The sequence below is a fragment of the Silurus aristotelis genome (assembly GCF_946808225.1).
Source record: "Silurus aristotelis genome assembly, chromosome: 16".
NCBI classification, from domain to species: domain Eukaryota; kingdom Metazoa; phylum Chordata; class Actinopteri; order Siluriformes; family Siluridae; genus Silurus; species Silurus aristotelis.
Genome location: NC_139589.1, coordinates 5,433,969 through 5,453,485, shown reverse-complemented (window position 1 = coordinate 5,453,485; position 19,517 = coordinate 5,433,969). Strand labels below are relative to the sequence as shown.

The 19,517-nt window shown below is 39.7% G+C and overlaps 2 protein-coding genes across 9 annotated transcripts; one reads left to right on the top strand and one right to left on the bottom strand.

Annotated features, from left to right (window-relative positions):
* Positions 1-6: 6 nt before the first annotated feature.
* rbm14a (RNA binding motif protein 14a) lies at positions 7-13,504 on the bottom strand. Of its 8 annotated transcripts, XR_014537234.1 has the most exons (7): positions 7,324-7,412; positions 4,963-5,331; positions 3,999-4,848; positions 3,671-3,868; positions 1,775-1,827; positions 1,158-1,253; positions 603-742 (listed from the first exon to the last, which is right to left on the bottom strand). XR_014537234.1 is itself a non-coding variant. In XM_083564679.1 (6 exons), the coding sequence occupies exons 1-6, from the start codon at positions 7,379-7,381 to the stop codon at positions 1,210-1,212; spliced, it is 1,572 nt and encodes a 523-aa protein (XP_083420805.1). In that variant the 5' UTR covers positions 7,382-7,412; the 3' UTR covers positions 1,060-1,209. The 8 variants fall into 8 exon arrangements, 7 of the variants coding, with proteins under 7 accessions (XP_083420809.1, XP_083420804.1, XP_083420807.1 ...); XM_083564679.1 differs by lacking the exon at positions 603-742 and having other exon boundaries at positions 1,060-1,253; XM_083564683.1 differs by lacking the exon at positions 4,963-5,331 and adding an exon at positions 13,309-13,504 and having other exon boundaries at positions 7-1,827; positions 7,324-7,447.
* rin1a (Ras and Rab interactor 1a) lies at positions 10,645-19,169 on the top strand. The gene is made up of 11 exons (XM_083564666.1): positions 10,645-11,039; positions 13,871-14,059; positions 14,289-14,403; positions 15,020-15,092; positions 15,183-15,274; positions 15,541-16,106; positions 16,226-16,730; positions 17,507-17,815; positions 17,916-18,047; positions 18,125-18,285; positions 18,566-19,169. The coding sequence occupies exons 2-11, from the start codon at positions 13,871-13,873 to the stop codon at positions 18,878-18,880; spliced, it is 2,457 nt and encodes an 818-aa protein (XP_083420792.1). The 5' UTR covers positions 10,645-11,039; the 3' UTR covers positions 18,881-19,169.
* Positions 19,170-19,517: the final 348 nt, after the last annotated feature.

The following is a 19,517-nucleotide window of genomic DNA, read 5'->3' as shown; positions in this document are numbered from 1 at the left end:
AAGTGGTAGCATTTAGCTCAACTAAAGCATGTTCCCTGAATATTTATTTCCTGACCTAAATAGATCGTAAGCAATGCTTTACACTCTAAAGGGGGGTGGCGGGTAGGGGGTAATGGCGCATGTTGTTCAAATGACAGCTTATACACGGTGTCAGTGAAACAGATGTGAAGTAAAAGCTGCAATACATCATGGACGATGAGGAAGGACAATACATTTCAATTAACTGACATCGGATTTTCCCTCCTGTACTGTTAAACTGTAAATTCGGGAGATGTTGGACTTGACTATACAATGAGTCATGTTATAAAAACACCCAAACAGCCAAACACTTGGGTCCAGTCAGAACTCGAGGAACACAACAGACTTCTTAGGAAAGATTTTTAAACAAATGTTTTGAAGCCGTTTAAATTTCTGCATCGGTCCTCATATGAGAACCTGCTCCTGGCTAATTCCTATATGTAATTTCTAAAAGCGTTCTCTGAGGCATGCACGGCGAGTTGGGGGTGTACAGAATCAGTTGGAGTGATGGGGGAGGCGAGGTGTTGGGTTTGAGAGCGGGAACAGGTCTGAGTGGGACAGTGGCGCGCTGGTTACTCACCTACCAGGCGACAGCCCCAGCTCTTGCCTTTTGGATCGTACTGCGCTCCCCTTAAAGCTGTGCTGTCTTCTTAACTGTTCAAAGCACAGCCAGGGAACCTCAGTTGTGAGCGTATGCGCATCTCGTCTCGTCTTACTGAAAATGCTTAAAACAAACACCAAATGCCACAGAACAAGCCAACAATTCAATTTTCCTGTGATCTCACACGCTCCTATGTTCTTAATAAAGGATATTTTGACACTGTCATCATTCCTGGCCTAAGGTACTAGGACATTCTGAATGGATGTGCCAATGAGGCTTTAACCAACATTGTATATTGGAAAGGAAAAAAAAACATTTGCAAACAACCAAACCAAGATCATGTGGGGTACTTTGTGTGCCTGAGCTAAAGCTTTGATTTCTGTCATTTATGTAACCCTAACCTGTGACATTGTTACAGCCGCATTTTTTTTTTTTTTCCTTCAGCCAGAAGGTGGATCTGAGCTGAGCTGGAGCAGGAGATTTAGGGAAAGTGGTGTATGCTCAAGGTGCAAGCGTGATTGGGGCCAGAGGGCTTTACCTTTCTGGGGAGTGCATCCATGCCACTGTGGGACTCTAATTCTCTTCCCCCGTCATGTGTCAACTTGGCGTCCTGAGGCCCGGGGAGCCATTTTAGCTGTAGTTAGCGAAAAGGGAAAATGTGGCTGGAAGAACAGTACGAGTAACCAGTCATTCACTATTTCTAGCAAAATTTTAACATTTGCGTTAATGTGTGGAAGCTTGATGCACTATAAACAGTTACCCTTCCATCACCGAGCCACTAAATGTTATGAGCGAAAAACAATGACCACTCCAATATGATATCTGGCTTTTGCGTCTTATAAACATCAGGGCCTGGATACATTTAGAAGTAATGCCAAGCTTTCTAGCAGATGTCTTCCAGATATTTTAATTATACACAAAAAACAAATCCCTGACATAATACATTTGGGGGGGGGGGGGGGGGAACAAAAAAAAGACAAATGGTAATCTATTCATCGAATGATTGCAGGTCATTGCGATCAGTTGCCTATTATGTTAAAAGATTTAATGTATCCAGGCCAATAGGTCAGTGAGACAATGCTTGTGCGTGCGTGTGTGTGTGTGTGTGTGTGTGTGTGTGTGTGTGTGTGTGTGTGTGTGTGTGTGTGCATGTACCCCACCATCTCTCAGCGTTGGAATGAAAGACTGAAGACAGTCTGAGGTGCATTCTAAAGGAAAGAGGACATAAGATCATTAAAAAAGGAGAGCTTTCTCTGACTTTTTTCATTAATCATTTTACTCAGGTCTGTAAAGCACAATGAAGGAATTCTACAAAATTCTCCATAACATCTGAGGCCAAACCCCTACAAATACGCCCAATAAGCTTTTGCTTACAATCGATGCAGATCTGCAAAGAAAAAGAGCACTAACAGCCTGCATATTCAATGATTAAATACGCTAAGACATACCAGATGTTATGAAAACCTCATGTAGACTCCTTCCTCAGTTAAACAGGCAGATTTGAATCAAATGAGAACAATCACTGGAATAATAAGTATTAAATATGCTGCTTTTGGGAAACCTCAATGATAAGTTGGAGAAATAATTCAAATGTAAACTAGATAGAGTTTAATTCAAACTGCCTAAAAACCATCATTCACTGGTTTATCACATTTACGTTTGAACAAAAATACATCCCATATTTATATTCACTGTTTTATTCTCAAACTCAAATCAACCGGAGGCCTAATGCAATAGACCTTACACCCTCAAAAGGCAAAGCAACTAAGTGAGCGTTGCCAAATCAGTCTAAAATGTACTGGGATGAAAAAAGTATCAAATGATTGAGAAAATAAGAAAAATATAAAGGAAAAAAAAAATTTATCGCAAGAAACTGGAGGGACAAATCTGTCTCGGAAAAAAAAAAAAAAAAAGTCATTTGAAAGATTACCCATCAATAATCACCTGAACACATAATTGTTATCCATGTATGAGAGGAAAAACAAAACTAGGAATAGCAGGTGATTCCTTAATACTGCAGAACAATCTGCAGGCTATACAAATAGCATCTCCAAATAAGAGTCAATAAAGATTATGGAAATAACAAGAAAAAAAAACAACTAAGATTTAAGTATGCGTATACACTAGTCAAGTCTTTTCTGTGAGAATGATAAATGTTAGCTAGCCCAACAAACACCCTTTTTTGTAGTCTAGCCTCATTCCAACAGGAGAATTTTATAAACGGAGTTGAGGTTCGTGCTGTGAGCAGGTCATGCCCTTATGTGCCCTCAGGCTGTGCCTAATGGGCTGAAACACATCAAGTTCTATTGTGTTATTTAGCTGATACTGATGGAGCACGTCTCGTCCCAAAGCCAAATCCCACCCGTTTGGAACAGATGATCTGATGCATGTAAATGTGTGGCTCTGTTGCGAGTGAAAATAATTCTTCAACAACTGGATGTTACAACACCACCACACACACACACGCGCGCGCAAACACACACACACACACACACAACCATCATCCACACAGGTCCTCTTTGTGTTTCAAATTTCCACTACTGCGTTCCAGCAACAAAGATGAATTTTGGTTTCTTAAAACCAGCCTGTAGTTAAGTAAAAACTACAGCACCTAGACCTTGCAAAGGCATCTCTAAATAATGACAGAATCTTCCACCCAATTCAACCAAATTGTTTGCTCAAAATGGTATCATCTGTGGTTTGAGAGAAATTTAAAAGGCTTCTGGAACAAGCTGGTGTCAGATTAGGCACAACAAATTGGTTGGAATTTATGATGAGGTCTAATGAATAGACTAATAAAACAAAAACACGAGTTTGGTGCATAAAGCCAATGAAAATATTTAATGCATCCCTTTCATTATCAACTTAAAGAGGGACCAACACTGACACGCACATTCAGCACTGTCAAACCCCCCCCACACACACACACATACATACATACACACAATGTGAAGTGGTAAGCCCTATCGGTATGTGGGCTCTGGCATGTGGTGGTGGGAGTAGTCAGGATTGCGGAGGTGGGGATCCTTGTGTGGTGGAGGTGGCTCATACGCTCTTGAAGATGCGACGGTTCCAGGAGCCGCCAAGTGATTGGCATCCATCGGTCCTGTAGGTGGCATGGGCATGGTGGGCATCTGAGGCGGTGGGAGCGGCGGTGGTGGTGGATAATAGTACTGGTACTGTTGGTATTGTTGGTACTGCTGGTACTGTTGGTATTGCTGGTACTGCTGAACATATTCTGCATAGCACCTAATATTAAATAAAAAATAAAAAAAAACAGAAAAATCTTAGATTAAACCTAAACAAAAAAGCATTTGTTTAAAGGACATCATTGTAACCCAGTCCCATAGGGACTACATTCATTACTGCATGCTTGTACCTTGCAATAGGGTCTCCATCTTTAATAGCAGGAAGTTCCGGTCCTCCAGGCGGCGTGGGCAGCAAAGCACGGCGTTTGGGTCTCGTCGCACTGATAGGCTGGGGAACGGGGTCAGGCAGCAGAGCAGAACGTCTCACCGGGCTTCTGTCACGCTCTGATTTGGTCATAGCCTGCTGCTCAGCCAACACTTGCTGGCCCTGCTCAATGAATCGCTGCCGAGCAGCTTCAAACATGGCTTGCGGGTCAGGCTCCGCCCCACCCATGGTCCCATAGGCAGGGCCTGCATATGCAGTGGAGTTTGTTCCGTAGGCAGGATTCATGGCTGTGGTGGCTGAAGGTGCCTCTACTGCAGCTGGATAGCCAGAGTCATCCACGCCCTGGCCCATGACCTGATTGGCCACAGCACCGTACACTTGACTTGCTAGGGCACCGTAAACTGCGGCGCTAACTGGCTTACCATCTGAGCCGCTGGCTTCAGTCAGACCCTTCAGCGCTGCATATGTTGGATCAGAGGTGTTGGTGTTGAAGAAAGAGTTGTGAACGCTCTGTTGCACTTGAATAGGAAGTCCAGCGGCAGCTGCAGCCGCAGCAGCAAGCACGGCCGCCTGACTCTGGTGGTGCTCCAACGGCGGCCTGGAGGGACATTCACCAGCAAAGTGTCCCTGTGTCCCGCAACGTGCACATGGCACCTTGGAAATGGCTGCTGGCTTTGTTTGCTGGGCTTTTGAGAGTTCCACAGAAAGTGGCCGACCCATGTACGAGGTCCCGTGGAGGGCCTCGATTGCGCTCTCTGCATTCTCTTGATGCTCCATGTGTACAAACGTATAGCCTATCGACGAGTTGGGTTTGGCTGCAAAAGAACACAGAAAGAAACAAGAGACAATATTAGAAAATCAGTATGCTGAAGGTTAAATTGCACCAGCAGAAAAAAACAAACAAAAAAAACATTTCAAATGCAGCATACTTTTCACTTTTTCACACTCCAAGACGTTGCCAAACTGAGAGAACAGTTTGTGCAGTTCGTCGGTTGTGCACAGAGCACTCAGGTTCCCCACATACACTTTAACAGAGTTCTGGGGCCTTCCTCGAGACTCTTCGACAACAAGGTTGCGACCACGAAACTCTAGACCATTCAGACCACGTATGGCAAAGTCAGCAGCCCCGTCTCCCTGCAGATGGACAAAGGCAAACTGCCTCAGTAAAGTAATGGTCTCCAGCTTTCCATAAGGGGCAAACAGTGCTATTAGGTCATCTTGTGTTGTTTCCAATGCCAGATTCCCAACAAAGAGCTTCACCACACTGCTGTCGTCCATTGCAGCCAAGCAAAAAAAACCTAGAAATGGGGAACATGGCTCATTGTCTACTTTTGTGTACAGCACAACCAAGATCTAATACAAGATGTTATGAGAGAGAGAAAAGCCTGGCATTTCTGTTCCGCAACCAGTAATAAAGAAAATCTGGCAGCACTTTGTTATTGTTGGAGACACAGAACCTTCAAAAAAAAAAAAAAAGGCAGATTATAAATTCTTTGGATTAACAACTGATACTGGACCACAGAAAGGTCCTCAAAGGTCGATGCACTATCATCAACGATTACATGTTATTTCATGCCACAGTGTAGAAAAGGGCAATAGACAGACTGGGCATAGAGCTAAACATGAAAAGGAACGAGGGTGTTGGCAACACTGTGCAGCAGTCTACCCCAGATTCTGACACATATTTAAATCACACCATATAAAATTAACTTCACAAATCTAAATATGGACTGTTACTTCCTGCACTTTCCACAAACATTGATGTGCACATTTCACCATGTTGATGTGCATCAGAACTTTACATGAAATCACAGGGTTATGGTTTTAATATAGATCATGTGTTGTCATGGCTCAAATTATTATTTATATAAATATAAGCAATCAATTAGTATGTGTTACTGTGCAAAGGTTTAGCAGTTATGACAAAATGCCATGAAGTGAGAATGCCTTAAAAAATAAGTGTTAATTCATTTTAGCAATTAAAAAAAAGAAAAGAAAAGAACAGAACAGAAAAGAAATCTAATACACACTAATCACATCTATATTTGGTGTGACCTTCCTTCGACTTTCAGTTCTTACTTTTGGACTTTTATAAGATCAGAGCCAGATGACACGATTATACCAAGCAGGTACTAATGAACAATTTTATATGCAAGTTGAAAAAGTCATTAACCGAGCAAAAACTGTGTATAAATCTTGGGGGAGGTTTCTACAAAAGAAGTTGGAGATTTGATCAAAATCATTGTTTCCTCAACAATCAGAAAATACAGACAGATACTTATCCAAACCACCAGGGAGGCATTTGATTGGCCTAAAAATGTATTCTCCAGCAGGACAACGACCTTAAATATACAGCTAATTACATTAAAAACTTGCTTTAGTGTAGAGAAGAGCAAGGAATCCGGGAAGTAATAGTTCTGGCACCTACAGAATACTGATCTCAAAATCATTCAGTCTGTCTGGGATTGCACAGACAGACAGAAGGATTTGATGCGGCCTTCATCCACGAGATGTTTTGAAATAACCTACCTGCAAAGTTCTTTTAAAACTGTGTTGGCATACTGTAAACAAGAATAACTGATTATATTAACTGCTGGAAAAAGCTGGTCTCACCAAATATTGCTTAGATTTCTCTTCTGCTCATTAAATTTCCATTGTGTTAATTGATCAAACGTGAACTATTAACACTTATACTTGAAATCGGTCGGAATTTAAATAAATATCCCCCCCCCCCCAAACTTGCCTAAAGCATTTGCACTGTTTTTTACTGTTTACATTTACACACACATATATATATAGAGAGAGAAAGAGTAAATGAGCTATAAGCCACTAATTCCGTGTTTGGCTCACATGCTAACGTCATAGCAGTAAACCCGCCACGACAAACGTTCAAATTAGCTTCATGTTAATAGGCTACTACGGGCTACTTTGCATGATTAGCTTTTACCAATCATCGTAGAAAACCTCGCTTGCTTGAGCTTTGTGTAAATCAAACCATTATGCTTTAATTACAATATTCAACTTCAGACACAAGATTTCTATCTATAACGATGTCCGGCTACCACACGCGCCGTGCTTTATTAGCAAGCAGGAGCTAGCATTTCTAGCACTTTCTATGACGGAAACGTTCTATCAAAAAGGCCACCAACCCCAAAAAACACACCCAGTCGATATCCTGTACTTCCTAGAAATCACACAAGGCGAAGTGTAATTCGAAAATATCAAACCGAAATAATAAAAAGAATCAGAAACTACACAGAAGTGTGCTAGTTATTTAGCGCCCATCTTACCTAACTCCGCACGGAATGCTTCATATCCGATTTCCGGTTGGCGGATGTTGCTTCTCATACTAGTCCGTGTTGCAAACAACTCAGTAAGTATAGTTCCGGTCCGGACTGAGATGACGCTGCATAGCTATAGTTTTGACGAATCCAACAAAGTTATTAAATAATTATGGCAGTTTCTAAATAGAATCTTTATATATATATTCTTTTTTAATATGATGATTCGGTCTGGGCATTAGAAAGGCTAGTGGTTTATAGTAGTATTAGCCTTCAAACTAGTAGTAGACATCTGTGCAGTTACACCTCCAATAATAATAATAATAATAATAATAATAATAATAATAATAATAATAATAGAAAGTAAAATACATTTATTATGTTGAGGATTATAAATTGTGTTTGGGAATGACTGTCCCAAAATGATATTGTTGTGCTGTAGCGCCATTTTCAGGCAAAAGCTGGTCATTTTCTTTATGAGGTTTCTGTTGACATTCATTCCAGTTCAAGCTACACAATTCTTTATGGGAAATCATCAAGCAAGCAAGCAAGCAAAGTTAATCACAATAAAAAAAACATAGTGATTATAATAATAAAAATGCTAATGATGATGATGATGGTAATAATAAGTAGGAGTAGTGATTGTGAATAGCAGTAGTAATAGTAGTAGTAAGAGGAGGAGTAAGAAAATAAGTAAATAGTGGCAATAGAGGTACTAATAATACTAGTAAGAGGAGAAGGAGTACACAGTAGTAGTAATAGTAGTAGTAGAAGTAGAAGTAGTTGTACTCATACTTCTAGTAAGGATGAGTACATAGTACTACTACTACTAGTAATACTGGCAGTAGAGGTGCTAATAGTAGTAGTATACAATAGTATTGTAGTAGTAGTGACAGTATGGTATGTTTTCATTGTCATTTGTTGAATTTTTTTTATAATTGTTATTACTTTTTCAAATTTTTTTGTGTTACTTTTGATCATTTTCTTAAATAAAGATAGATGGGAATTGCCACCATTATTAAGTAATAAAAATGAAAGGTACCAAAAAGTTTGAAGGTAATGGTTGCAGATGAGGAAACCGTTGACAAATTAAAAAGAGAGGTGTTATCTAGGCTGTAATAAAGAGTATAAAAAGACATTTGCTATGATTTTGGACACTTCCTTGGAACTTTCTGACTTTGTTTCTGCTCATTTAAAGCCTGATTCTTTGACATCACAACCACAACACTTAGTCTATTTTTTTAAATTGGTGTTTTAACTTGCTTCATTTTGTTTTCAATTAGCTACGGCAGTAGTGGTGGTGGTGGTAATAGTAGTAGTATTACTGGTGGTGGTGGTAGTTGAAATAGTAGTAGTAATTGTGGTGATGATAGTGGTAATACTAGTAGAAATAGCAGTGCTGGTAGAATAAGTAGTAGTAACAGTGGTAGTTGTAATAGTAGTAATAATGGTGGTAGTGGTAGTTGTAATAGTAGTAGTAGTAGTAGTAATGGTGGTGGTGATGGTGGTAGTAGTAGTTGTAATAGTAGGAAGTAATGGTGGTGGTGACTGTGGTAGTAGTAGTAGTAGTTGTAATAGTAGCAGTAATGGTGATAGTGATCGTGGTAGTGGTAATAGTAGTAGTAATGGTGGTGGTGATGGTGGTAGTAGTAGTTGTAAGAGTAGTAGTAATGGTGGTGGTGGTGGTGGTGGTGATGGCGGTAGTAGTAGTTGTAAGAGTAGTAGTAATTGTGGTGGTGGTGGTAGTAGTAGTTGTAAGAGTAGTAGTAATGGTGGTGGTGATAGTGGTAGTAGTAGTTGTAATAGTGGGAAGTAATGGTGGTGGTGATGGTGGTAGTAGTAGTTGTAATAGTAGTAGTAATGGTGGTAGTGATCGTGGTAGTGGTGATATTAGTAGTAATGGTGGTGGTGATGGTGGTAGTAGTAGTTGTAAGAGTAGTAATAATGGTGGTGGTGGTGATAGTGGTAGTAGTAGTTGTAAGAGTAGTAGTAATGGTGGTGGTGGCGGTGATAGTGGTAGTAGTAGTAGTTGTAAGAGTAGTAGTAATGGTGGTGTTGGTCGTGATAGTAGTAGTTGTAATAGTAGTAGTAATGGTGGTGGTCGTGATAGTAGTAGTTGTAATAGTAGAAATAATGGTGGTGGTGATAGTGGTAGTAGTAGTAGTTGTAAGAGTAGTAGTAATGGTAGTGTTGGTCATGATAGTAGTAGTTGTAATAGTAGTAGTAATGGTGGTGGTGATGGTGGTAGTAGTAGATGTAAGAGTAGTAGTAATAGTGGTGTTGGTCGTGATAGTAGTAGTTGTAATAGTAGTAGTGGTAGTGGTAATAGTAGTAGTTGTAAAAGTAGTAGTAATGGTGGTGATGGTGGTAGTGGTAATAGTAGTAGTTGTAAGAGTAGTAGTAATGGTGGTGTTGGTCGTGATAGTAGTAGTTGTAATAGTAGTAGTAATGGTGGTGGTGGTGGTAGTGGTAATAGTAGTAGTTGTAAGAGTAGTAGTAATAGTGGTGATGGTGATAGTGGTAATAGTAGTAGTTGTAAGAGTAGTAGTAATGGTGGTGATAGATAGATAGATAGATAGATAGATAGATAGATAGATAGATAGATAGATAGATAGATAGATAGATAGATAGATAGATAGATAGATAGATAGATAGATAGATAGATAGATAGATAGATAGATACAACTTTATTGTCATTGCATAGTACAGGTACATAGCAACGAAATGCAGTTTGGCATCTACCAGAAGTGATGGTGGTGGTAGTAGTTGTAAGAGTAGTAGTAATGGTGGTGGTGGTGGTGGTGGTAGTGGTAATATTAGTAGTTGTAAGAGTAGTAGTAATGGTGGTGTTGGTCGTGATAGTAGTAGTTGTAAGAGTAGTAGTAATGGTGGTGGTGATAGTGGTAATAGTAGTAGTTGTAAGAGTAGTAATGGTGGTGATGGTGGTGGTAGTAGTTGTAAGAGTAGTAGTAATGGTGGTGGTGGTGGTAGTGGTAATAGTAGTAGTTGTAAGAGTAGTAGTAATGGTGGTGATGGTGGTGGTAGTAGTTGTAAGAGTAGTAGTAATGCTGGTGGTGGTAGTAGTTGTAAGAGTAGTAGTAATGGTGGTGGTGCTGGTAGTGGTAATAGTAGCAGTAATGGTGGTGGTAATGATGGTAGTAGTATTAGTAGTAGAAGTAATAGTACAATAGTGGTGATGATGGTAATGATGGTGGTAAAGCGACAGACCTAAAGCTTTGCAAACTACTTGAGCCACTACATTATTAAAATCCCACACCTACGCAGTTTTACTTTCCTATTATTTATTAACAAAACAAAAAAAACATTTCCGATGACGCAAGTTTTGCTGTGAACGTGACTCAGTGTCCAGCTCACCGTAGTGCCCACAAGGTGTAGGCTACCTGCCTGGTTAACCAAAGCGCATGCGTAGACGCACAGGAACTTTTGCCATTTACAAAAATCACAGTGGAAATCACGCAGAGGAAGAAGGAGTGTGAATAATGCCTGAATCACAGGTTCACCCACTGGGGGGGAAGAGACTGAACGAGATATTCTCACACACGTGGAAGAGGAACTAGAGCTGCCGATATCCCCTGTGAGCAAAAACACAAGAGGCTCATTCTACTCTGCTGTGGTCCAGCGGTTCTTCATGGATCTGACAGCTTCGTGGCACAAAGTAGTGTTTTAGCTACTGGAACTGTGAGAAGATCGCCGAGGTGGAAAAGGTAAGCGGTTAGTTTCTTTCCGCGGCTATAAATCTCTGGGCTTTTATTACTTTATGAAGCATGATCCCTTTTACTAATATACTAATGCAAAGCTTGGCTGAGTTCTCCTGAACCTGAGATGTGGATTCGGCTACATTTGGGTATTTCATACACATCTGGTCTTACAACCCTGTTTCCACTTTCCAACATCTGGGAAAAAATTTGACTGGATTATTATTAGTCTACATTGCTTGGATATTTAGATCAGATTGTTGTCGTCTGCTGTGTATAGTAATGAACTTGTTTGTAAGTTACACAAAGAGAACCTGTATGCTGTGTTATGTACACTACAGTATATATATATATATATATATATATATATATATATATATATATATATATATATATATATATATATATATATATATATATACTGTAGTGTATATAGTGTACTTTAGAGCTGAGCTTTAAAAGGTAATCGTGGGTTTATTATGCACCTTCAATCTTTACATAGACAACAAATAAGAGTAACAAATCAGATACAAGAAAAAGTCCAATGATTCTTCATTTATTTTCCTGAAAGTATTCATTATCCCAACCATGAGTGTGTTAACAGTTCAGTATCTTAAACAGTTCCATTATAACATTTGCAGGATCATGGATGTTATGCAAAATTACCACAAACACCTCCAAAGCACATACTTATAATCTTCCACCCCACCAAGCCTGGACTTGCTGGCTCATTTACACACCCTATACGTAGGTCTGTTCCCTTCTTCTCCTGCCTAAACACGAACTCTGTAATCTCTTTACATCATATACCTTCTGAGGTTTTTTCCCCCTCTTTCAAGCTGAAAAGCCATCTTGAAGAACATCTTTTAAATCTCTGTCTGAGCAACTATGAAGAAAACATCCTACCAGAATAGAAGCAATGTTGTGGAGAAAGAAAAAAAAACTTTGTAATGCCGGAAAACATGGTGGACAACATTGAATTCTCTCTTATACCTCTTCTTTTATATCATCATTCGTATAATCCTATCAGATGTAAAAAATACTAGTTTAGTTAAGTTAGTTTAAAAGTTTTTTCCCCCAGAATAGGCTAGTGCGTTTCAGTGGGCGGGAATGCCCGGTAGGACGTGTGGGCCAGTGTTGCTATAGCAGCCAACGACTGCTAAAAAAAGGATTATTCTTCACCATCCCACTCAGAAGCAGCCTATGCCAGGGGTACCTAAACTTTGTAACACTTACTGATCATTTTCGCTTTCTGCGAATATACTCTTAGCAAACGAGTGCAAAAAAGAAACATATTTGCTATTGAAAAACGAATCCTGAATCTGAAAAGTTATTTTATAACAGTTTCAAAAAGTGATTTATTTTGCACATATATATTATACAGCACATAATGATAATAATAATAATAATAATAATAATAATATTTTTTGATGCTTTTCTAAATAAATGTCCAATTCTTTGACTTAATGTAAAAGAGCTTTGTGCAAAAATACATTACATGGACAAAAGTATTAAGGTATGTGGTTCTTTCCCAAACTTTGAACACAAACTTGGAGGCACACAATTGTAGGATGCCTTTGGATGATGAAGCATTACATTTTCCCTTTACTTGAACTAGGAGACCCAAACTTGTTCCAGCATAACAATGTCCCTCTCCATGAAGATATGGTTTTCATGGGATGGAGTGGAAGATCTTCCTGCTATAGCGCTCCAACCTCAACCCTATTGAACAACTTTTGGGTTGACTTAGAACCCTGACTGCACCCCAGGCCTCCTCACCTCACCTACATCAGTACCTGACTTTGCTAACACCCATTGTGGATGAATTAGCACACATCTCCAGAACTATACTTCAAAATCTAGTAGAACATCTTCCCAAAAGAGTGAAGCAGCAAATGGGAAAAATGTGTAATAGGATGTTCAAGAGGCAGATACAAATCTTGTGGTCAGGTGCCCACAAACCTTTTGATAAAGTCAATGAGGCTTGGGTTTGCTAATACTAAATTTAAGGAAAAAAAGAAAGAAACAAGCAAAAGAAAAAAAAAAACATTTAATCAAGCAATCTGTTTTAATAGCATTCAGGACTTTAAACAGTGGGTAATAGCAGTAGTTCATCTTATTGGACTTTGTCAACTTTTTCTTTTTTTATGATTGAGATATTTCGTATGTTTAGGATGATATTATAAACATGCTACAACTAAGAATAGACAAGTTCAGTCAAAGAAGTCCAACACAAAAATGTTAGAAAATTAGTCAGATTATGACAAACAGCACTCACATGACCAGGAGGAGGAATGAGCCCAAAGTGGGGGGTTTCCAAAATCCAGTAAGAACAGAAGGTCATCGGGAGAAATAAGGCACATGTTTGTGTAGAAAATAGCCATTAAATGGAAAAAAAAGTTACACAATCACTTAGAGATGACTGGAAAATAATTTAAAAAAAAGGTAAGAGTATTTACTGAAAAGGAAGTCCAGAGCATCAGAATGGTCAAGTTGTTCTTTGTAAGAACATTATGTACATTTATGAGAAGTTCATATGCGCATCATGCCGTCTACTATCACCTGATTGATCATTACACAGTCATACTTTGGTGAGTTTCACCAAAAAGTGCTTGATGTGTGTCAAATTTATTTGTTTGTTCAATGAAAGTGATAGAAATAACTATGCATTCTTGGACCCCTAAACACTGCACCCTTTCCATGCATTCTTTCCAACATTCAAATAACAGAACTGTAACCTTTTTTTGTATTTCAATACATTAAACCACACAGGATGCCACCTCAGATATTTACTTGGTACTACATGTGGTATCACTTGCATGTTGTTAAATACATTGTAGATGCAGGACGACCACGTGTATGACTATCCAGATGCCCCTCCAGTAGGAGAGAAGAAGATATGTCCTCAGCGAGGCTCCTTGAAGAGCATCAGTGTGCTGGATCGCCTGCTGCTCACATACCCCGTATGGCTGCAGATGTCTATAAACTCAGCCACGTCACTTCACATCCTACAGCGTGAACCCCCAGGGGTGAGGAACATCCACTCACAAATTGATACTAAAAAAATAAACATATGTTCAAATATGTCAGAAACTCCAGAAAGCCTAAGTTCCTTTATTATAAATAAACTCCTGTTTCTCATGTGGTTCCTTGGAAATGGGTTCATTTGCAAATAATATAAGACTCACAAGAATCGTGAACAAAATGCAAAAAAAACAGTATTTTGTTGTAAATGTAAGGGTTACTCCAATTTTGTAGACTTTTCTGGTGCGAAAGTCCAGCACATCCCAGAAGAAAATGCTGTGTCTAAGGCTAGCAGATGACAGCGTACCATCGTTTGTCAAACAGTTTATCATCCGGGAAAAGGATTCAAGTGAGTAAGAGCATAAAGACAAAACACAAAATGTTATATTATATATATATTATATTATATATATATATATATATATATATATATATATATATATATATATATATATATATATATATATATATATATATATATATACACACACACACACACACAGTCAGCCCCCAACCTACGAATGACCGACTTACGAATTTTCTGAGATGCGAACACGGACATTGCCACCCTTTTAAAATCCACACGCACTATTCACATTTGACAACGCCGCAAACAGAGGGAGAAGAAGAAGAACACCTGACAGGCATGCATTATGGAACCGAGACACGTCACTCTTCTCGACTTGGGAATAATCGACTTACGAACACTTTTCCGGTCCCAATGTATTTCGTAAGTTGGGGGCTACCTGTGTGTGTGTGTGTGTGTGTGTGTGTGTGTGTGTGTGTGTGTGTGTGTATATATATATATATATATATATGTGTATATATATATATATATATATATATATATATATATATCAAATAAATATCTATACATTAATTAATATTAATAATTGGAACTTGGTGTTGAACAATTCGCTTGGATGAATGTGGATATATACTAATTGTTACTCTCTACCCCCCAGCTTTCTCTTTAGAAAGCTCAGCTATAAGTTTCCCAGACCTTTGTAGACTTATTGCCTTCTACTGTGTGAGCCGGTATTTAAAACTAATTTCTTTTCATTTAAATTAAATAATTGTAACTGTTATTGTTCATGATGATGATTTATTTAACTTATTTTACATTAGGGATGTTCTTCCTTTTACTCTGGAGTTACCAGAGGCCATAGCCAAGGCTTCATCCCAGAAACAGTTGGAATCCATTTCTCATATGGGTGTGGGTAAGTACATGGTGGTTTTACTCTAGACTGTGGTCATCCAAGTATTTTTTTAAGACTGTGGAAACTCAGTAAATATAGATTGTCACCATTATTACAATGTAGGTTAAGGTATGAGAATGTGTTGGGTTTAGCTTCAGCTGCAGCTCACGTTAGACTATGATTAACTAGGTTTAAAAGAAATGACCTCAAGAATGTAATTTTCCTTGAAAGATCTTTATTACAACGAACATGAACAATGAAACGACCCTTTGCCTTGTGTCATACAGAGTTCTGGAGTTCTCAGTTAAACTTTCGTGGGCCTCGCAACGGTCCTCCACCAGTACAGGATGCGCCTGTAGTCCAAAATTCGAAACCACTACAGTCCATCACATCTACTAGCACCCAAGAAACATTGTTCCAGGAGTTTTGCCCGATTCAAACCCGAAGTCCTTCTGAACTGGATCAGGGAGCAGGGCAGGGAGCTTTATGCTTCATCAACCCACTATTCCTACAAGAGCATCCCATTCGTGGTGCCATGCACAAGCGTCATCATTTTAAACGCAGCATAAAGGTTCGCGTCTCCACCGAAAACACAAGTTCGCTTTCACCCCCTGTCACCCCGGCACCACCTCCGCCACTATTTGCGAAAGCCAAATGTAAAGGAAAGAAGGTGCAGGAAAGTGAAGTGGTTCAGACCAACGAGGAGGATAAGAGAAGTGTTGAAGCTGTTGAGGAAGATTCCGATTATCTACAGCCTCCTCTTCTTCCAAAGAAAAAGTCTGCCGCAGTCACGATAACCCTCTCTCCAACGGCCGAGGAGGAGGACTACCATTCACCGAAAGCTCTTCTGCAGGTACAACACACCCTCAAACTGCACTCCATAAATAATTACTGTAATTCCTTTGCCTGGTTTATTCATTTGCTTTACATAGTCTATGGTTTGCATGGTTTATTCATTTGCTTCAAACACAGGCCCTTAGAAAAATCCCTGTGGAGAGTGAAGAGGAAAATGAGGAGGAGGACATCGGACTAGTCCTTGAGAAAAGAAAAGCACCATCCCTCACCGAGTTGGACAGCAGCAGCTCCATTAGCAGCCTTGACGAGGCCGAAGAGTGTCCTCGCAGGCCTTCCCTCACACATGGCACTAGTAACCCTATCATCCCCTCTCCTCATCCTCCTCACCAGTCTGTTTCGGCTCTGCGAAAGATGAGTGCAGCGTTTGTATCGTTCTTTGTACCAGGGAAGAGAGTCATACGGCTGGTCGAAGACCTTTCGCAAGACCGGCGTATGGCATTTGGTGCTCTGATACAAGACTTCTTAAAAGAGCAAAGGGAAGCACTGAATCTCCGGTGCCTGACAACCACGGTGGAGATGCTGCAGGGTTTGCGTCACTTTATCAACCAGGCTAAGGTGTTTCTCTTGGAGTGTGGAGAGCTTGAGCCACCAATCGAGACCCTCGTGCCCGAGGATGAGAAAGGTACACAGCACAGATTTTTTTTTTATAGTGCCTTTTTTATGTGTTGACACACAAACTATGTAGTTGAGTAAAAGTAGAAATACAGTAGGTAAAATATCACTCCAGTAAAAATGCTCCCTTTAAACTTTCACTGCAGTGAAAGTATTTGCCTTGAAATGTACTTTAGTATCCAGTGTACAATGATTTATTATGGCTATAATGTTCCTAGAATGATTTTTGGCACAAGACTCTGCTTAATCAACTCAGTATATGGGAAAAGACGGTTAATCTATTAATAGAATGATATTAATGAGTCAAACACTGATTTTTATTAAAATGATCATGAGCCCAAAACCTTCTTTTGAACTCCTTCCAAAAAAAACCTGAGCAATTAAGGCCAAGGGTGATGTGACGAGTTCGAGTCAGGAGTTTCTTCCAACATTTCTTCATCTCAAAATGTTCCGCTTACTGTTGAACTGACGCTGAACTGTATGTTGATGCTAAGTAGATAAAACGGCAATCAAAACAAGTTCAAACAGCGAACGTGCTCTACTCTGATTGGTGGCTCGCTGCATGTTTGACCAGTTGAGTTTTTATCCCCTCAAACAATTTTCCAAGATATTTCACTTGAAAATGTAGTGAAGGTAAAGTTTTCTTAAATATACCGATATTCGATAAAAGCTGCTTTAAGTACAGTAACGAATTACATTTGCTTCATTACTGTCCACCACTGATAACATGTTACATCTAGGGCTAATGATGATAAGCGAACTGTGCCTATCCATGTGTTTTTGTAGACCAGACACTGGAAAAAGCCCTGTTCCGCTGTGTACTGAAACCTCTGAAAGGGCAGATTGACACCGCACTCTATAATATGCACGAACATGACGGCTCTATGAAGAGGCTGACTCAGAGTATGGCGAGAGCCAGAGACGCTTCGCCGCGAGAGCTTTTTGAAGTGCAGGTTGCTGTGCCGGATGCTCATGGCATTGAGAAGATAAAGCACAAGATGTCTCTGATGAGACGTGCCTATTCACCCATCGACAAAGTCATTTTTCTACTGCAGATCTGCAAGCTCATCTATAAAGCCATGAAGACCAATACAGGTGAGGACTGCATGGAGTACACAAACTTACTTTGTGAAATTTCTCATTTCTAGTTTTATAATCAATCAAAATTATAATTTTTTTAAACTCACTACTACAGGGCAAGAATTTGGAGCTGATGACTTCCTGCCAGCTCTTTCCTATGTGATCGTGCAGTGCAACATGCCCGAGTTTTCTCTAGAAGTGGAGTATATGATGGAGCTGCTAGAAACCTCTTGGCTGACTGGAGAGGGTAGAGATATCATGCATTATGAAACACATATTGCATGCTTTTATGTTAACTCATCACTCACCTTCATTTCCTGTCAGGTGGATACTATCTGACCAGTGTTTACGCCAGCCTTAGCTATATACAGAGTGAGCCAGATGCTATGCCTTCCAGTAAACTTACCCACCAAGTCAAGGAATCCCTGAAGGAGTGGAGCCTCCGTCGTAGCACAGAGTCCAAGAGCCAGAATGACATAAAACAGGTCAGTTATTCTGACATTTTCTTTGTTGAATAACAATCAAGATTTATTATAAGTGGAGGTGGTAGCTTGGTGGTTAAGGCTTTGGACTTAGGAGGTGAAGGTCATGAGTTCAAATCCCAGCCACAACAAGCTGCCACTGCTGAGCCCCTGAGCAAGGCCCTTTACCCTATAGCTGCTCAGTTGGATGAATGAGATGAATGTAAGTTGCTCTGGATAAGGGCATCTACCAAATGCCATAAATGTAAATTATAACCACTGTTAATATCTTTGTATCCTGTAGAGGTTTGTAAAGGTGCTGTTCCAAGATGGAGAGTGCAGTCTGGTAAAGACTTTGCAGTGGAAGGAAGGGTTCAGCGGAGAAGCTTTGGCACAACTCTGCGCCAACAAATTTGGAGTGGACCAGCCAGACGAGTTTTGCCTGTACTGGAGAAGTAGTGGAAAGTTATTACAAGTTCCTCTAGATGCTCAGATTCAAGACCTGCAGAACCTGGGTACCAGCAGTGCTCCACTCATTTACCAGCACTCCAATCAGGATATGAAATCTAGCAAGTTGACCAGAGGGGGAGCGTTGGACCTTTCAGGGGAAGCCTCGTAATGGGACCTAACGCAGAGAAGGCTTTAATGTTGTTCTTCACTTTCCTTGAACGTACAACTTACAAACTACAATTGAAAATACATTGAAATGTAAAAATCTTTGTTACTTTTTCTGAGGTTTTATTAATTTATCTTTAGATAAGTGTATAGTGGAAATAAAAATCGTTTACATAGTTGTAGCTGTATTTTAATTTATGTTTCGTGCCAAATTGTTTATTTTTCCATATTCGTATGGGACCTAAGAAAACCTTGTAAATTTTGCTAAATAAATTCATTTTTCTGTAATAACACTAAGATTGATGTACACTATATGGACAAAAGGTATTGGGACACCTGACATTTCTCACCATATGTGGTTCTTCTGGAGGTACACAATTGTATAGGATGTCTTTGGATGTGATATAATAAAAGTGTTCACTTGAACTTGAAAACCCAAACCTGTCCCAGCATGGCAATGCCCCTGTGCACAAAGCGAGCTCACCTCACCTACATCAGTACCTGACTTTACCAACACCGTTGTGGCTGATGAACGCAAACGGTCCACAAGCACACTTATAAAATGTGGTGGAACATCTTCCCAGAAAAGTGGAGGGAATTATAAGAGCAAGTTGGGACTAAATGTGAAATGTGATGCTTTA